This window comes from Anopheles coustani, chromosome 2, assembly GCF_943734705.1.
Source record: "Anopheles coustani chromosome 2, idAnoCousDA_361_x.2, whole genome shotgun sequence".
Classification (NCBI taxonomy): Eukaryota; Metazoa; Arthropoda; class Insecta; order Diptera; family Culicidae; genus Anopheles; species Anopheles coustani.
The window spans coordinates 18,808,468-18,812,542 of record NC_071289.1 but is presented as its reverse complement, the minus strand read 5'-3'; the positions used below and the strand labels follow the sequence as shown (position 1 = coordinate 18,812,542).

The 4,075-nt window shown below is 39.7% G+C and overlaps 1 protein-coding gene across 1 annotated transcript; it reads left to right on the top strand.

The window, feature by feature from the left end:
• Positions 1-1,432: 1,432 nt before the first annotated feature.
• Positions 1,433-3,731, top strand: LOC131265416 (uncharacterized). The gene is made up of 3 exons (XM_058267676.1): positions 1,433-1,628; positions 1,752-1,875; positions 3,260-3,731. Exons 1-3 carry the CDS (start codon positions 1,438-1,440, stop codon positions 3,368-3,370), a joined length of 426 nt encoding a protein of 141 aa, XP_058123659.1. The 5' UTR covers positions 1,433-1,437; the 3' UTR covers positions 3,371-3,731.
• Positions 3,732-4,075: the final 344 nt, after the last annotated feature.

Sequence of the window (4,075 nt, the reverse complement as noted above, 5' to 3'; positions counted from 1 at the left end):
GAGAATCTACAAACCCACATGTTAAGTCAGATAACAGGAGCTGTAAGAAAGCTTTTCCGCTTTTCAAACACGGAATTGCCTTCAGCACCGATTGGCTTTCTTCGCCCTCGGACATTTTTCACATCCACGCCCGACAACTAGCGCCAATATTCGTTATAGTAGCTTCCCTTCCCCAGGCCTAACCGCAACCGAACGACTGTCAATTTACATTGGACGTCGCACTTTAAATTTCCCACTTTATGACACTCGTCGGCCAGCGGCTACCCACGACTTCCCAGCCTAAATCGGAACTGGTCCTATCGCCCATCCGGACGTCGATGGTCCGGTGGTGGGGTCGGTGGAGGAGCGTGGAATTATAACTAAAAAGAAAAAAGCATTCTCACATTTGCCAACGATCCCGTTACACTTCGCAGCTGCTTTACACCTCCTCGGGTCTGTGGCGGAATGATTTTCTTCACTTGCCTTTCGACCCTGTTGGATTCTGCGGTTATGTTTCAATGCCCTTTATTCCATTCTCCTCGCGTTTGCAACTTCTTCTTTCCTATTCGTGTGCTGGATGATTGGGCAAATTTGATTCACTTGGCGCTTTGCATAAGTCCAAAAGAGGTCGTCTGCCAATTGCCGGGGGTGTAAACAGTTAAGCAGTTCACGAATTTAGCATTTTTTATTTAATTCTTTTCACCAGCACGTTTTACGCCCCTAAGAAGATAAAAGAATATCCGAGAGAAAATAATTACACGGGGCGAACTTAGTACGTTTAATCACATTTCACACCTTATAAAAAGATACAGTTACTGCGAAAAATATACAATGTACATCATCTAACACAATATAATAACTACATTGGGAAGAATACCCAATACGAAACAAACTGCAGTTAAGATCTGTTAATATTGGTGGATCTGCACGAGTGCGATTAGATCATTAATATTGGTGGATGAGTAAACGTTCATCGTCATACGGATGACGTTTAGCTTGTTCATTCAAAGGCATAAAATGATTGACTTCGTAGTGTTCAGAGAAAACTTGTTTGCCTTCCAGCAAGTTGACATCAAGTGTGAGTAAATTTGCGACTCCAACAAACTCATTCCATATGGATGACGTAGCTCCATTGGCAATGATTCTAAAGCCAAGAAAAACAGTAAGTGCCTTCGATCCGGAGAAGATCTCCACACACATCACTTCATGGCCAAGAAGGTTGTAATGTAGTCGCCCTCTGAGACGCTTTTGCGTTCAAGCATAAAACTGAAAGTCATTTGAAGTGAACCGAGTTTACTTTCATCTGTCTGTCTGTGCTACCAGTTGTCTCACGTTCTAATTAGTCCCATTTCCCTAGCTAATATGTATTTCCCATCCCACCGTTTGCAGACATTGCATTGAAGGAAACAAACAGTTCTCATCGGTAAAACTTCACACGAGCAGACATCGGGCACAAATATGGCCAAGGTCGTACTGCTGGTTCTCAGCATCGTTTGCCTGGCGGCACAGCTGGCGTTGGCGAAGGAAAAGCACATCAAGTACACCGAGAAAGATCTGCTGCGAAAGTCGATTGTGTACGACAAAAACACACCCGACGTGTTCTACTGTCCCGTAAACAAACCTACCGGGATGGATAAGATGATCGTGAGGTAGGAAGCAGATGTAGACAAAAAATAAAACATTTTGTTAACATTAATATTACTGTTCATCGTTGGTTTTCCTTACCAACGACTATCCCGCATGCTAATGAACATTGATTCATATAATTACAGATCCCGTCCTCTGCACAAACTTTGCGAACATGAGGGAAAACCACTTCCCGCGCACTACAAATCCGACTGCTATAACGACGTCGATGAGTCCAACTACGCGTGCAAGGAAAAGTACAGAATAATGGTAAAGTATCTACTCCCGGTGCGGAAAAATCAAGGGAACGCCGCAACCGTCACGGCTGTTGAGGGCAAATTTATACACAACACATGCAGATCATTGGCTTCGTTATACGCTGCGCGGAGAAAATTTTCAAAAGGGTCCCACAGATAACCAATCGTTTTCCATGGAGCGATAGCACCGCTTCGTTCCAGCACCACTAACACCGGATGATTTGATTATTAACGCTAAAATTTCGATTCGTTTCTCTCCCCTCTTCTCTCAGAAACGTTCTGCTAAAGAGAATGTTGAGATTTAGTGTGCATACGTCGCCCCTGAAGAATGCAAAAGTTTCTCGTGCGAATGCAAAGTGCGAACTCAGACACTTTTCCTACCTACACGACTTGTCAAGCTTCGAAACTATATTCTTCTTTGACTTTTCCGACAGAAACATGTGACTGGTTTCTAATACTTTCTCTTTAGCGGTTAACTACCTTATCTCTGCTGATGCTGTTGTTATTCCTTTTTCAATATTTTCTGTTCGCCTTTTTAATCTTTTCTTTATCAATTGCCCAAAGCTTTAGAATTTTATTTCAATTCATCTATCCTTTTCTGAGTTTCCTCTTGTAGCCAATTTTAAACTATCACAATTATTAATACCAAATCATAAAATAAGACAATCGTTTCCATTAAGCTTCTCACTTATGATTCATAACAAAGATTTAAGCTTTCAAATTAACGGTTACCAAATGATGCATCAACGAGAAACACTGCCGAGAGAACACTGTTCGAAGCAATCATTTTCATCTACTTTTTGTCATTTAATTGTTAAATTTACTTTTAATGCATATTGGTGTACGATGGTTCTGGTACTTGCAGGTGCTTTTCAAACAAAACTAACCAGCGCTTGATCGCTTCTACCTATTCGATCGCGGTTGTTCCTAGGGTTGACATTATAACACCCCACCGAGCACTAACTAATGCGACGGAAAACCACTTGCTAACGAAACCTTCCTGTTAAAGAGTGACAAAGAACAACTACTCTCACTACACGGTACGAACGTTTATGGGACAAGTACTTACACAAAAACACAAGAGAACTTTTTTTTTATTCACTGCACACATTGGACAATGGTTATGCGGCAGCATAGATCGCTTTGCACAAGCAATTTACACGAGGTTTGCAAGCATAAAACATACACCAGGCTGCTTAAATGCCCAGCTAAATGCATTACACGGGATTGGAGCCTATACACGCGGCAGGTGCGTATAAGATATGAATGTTTATATTACGATTACAGCTTACGTCAAAGATGCATGATTTAATTAACTTTTCAGTATCCATGTTGCTGATGTATTGCTTTGTAAAAAAACTGTTTTTGACTATTCCAATCTTTGTTTTTCCTCCCAGATGCGACTTAATCCACCCGGTAGCGATGAGCCGTTTAATGGGCAGCGTTTGAGCAGGTTCATGGATATGGACGATGACATGAAGCGGGTTAAAACGAAGAAACGGGTGTGAGCGGGTTTACCTTGCCACTTTACACCACACTTTGCCATACTGACAAATTAAAGCCCAACCGATAAGACATGCTTTTGAAAAAGGCAACAAAATATATTTTAATTAAAACGAGTGTTAACAAAACAAACGATGTACGGACTGTTGCAGTGATAGTAGTTTATTTTTGTTATCACAAGAAGACGAGTAGTTTTTAAACAGTTGAAAGTTTTGTTGTGTGTTGAAGACAAGATTTGTGTGCATTGAATAGTTAGAAGCGACTGGCAATGTTTGCACACTAATGAATTAAGCTTGATTTCAAATTTAAAATGTTAACAGTGATTGATTGATTAAACCAGCTTGTTGATAAAATAAACCAGGAAATAAATTATTTCTGAGTTTTCAAATACCAAGACTTCATAAAATGTGGACAATGCGAAAGAAAGCACTTGAATACACAGAGTACAAACGTAAATAAATTTTCGTATTATGGTACTGTTCTAGTATTCATTTATTTATGGCTATTATGCATAATATTACTCATAATAAAATGAATCTTTTAGTTATTATTGAACTAACTAACTTCAATATGCCACTCTTGAATACAGCTGATATGCGATTCTGAATGATTGTGTCCATTATTTTTGAAAATAATAAATAAATACTGAAGAATTTTCTCAAAAACTTAAAAAGACGGAAAATCTTACTTTACACAAATTGGTACATTTT

Excerpts from the sequence above, each read along its gene's own strand:
- LOC131265416 (XM_058267676.1), top strand. The coding sequence starts at position 1,438 with ATGGCCAAGGTCGTACTGCTGGTTCTCAGCATCGTTTGCCTGGCGGCA. Across the intron at positions 1,629-1,751 it reads ATGGATAAGATGATCGTGAG|ATCCCGTCCTCTGCACAAAC; the intron begins GTAGGAAGCAGA and ends ATATAATTACAG. Across the intron at positions 1,876-3,259 it reads AGGAAAAGTACAGAATAATG|ATGCGACTTAATCCACCCGG; the intron begins GTAAAGTATCTA and ends TTTTCCTCCCAG.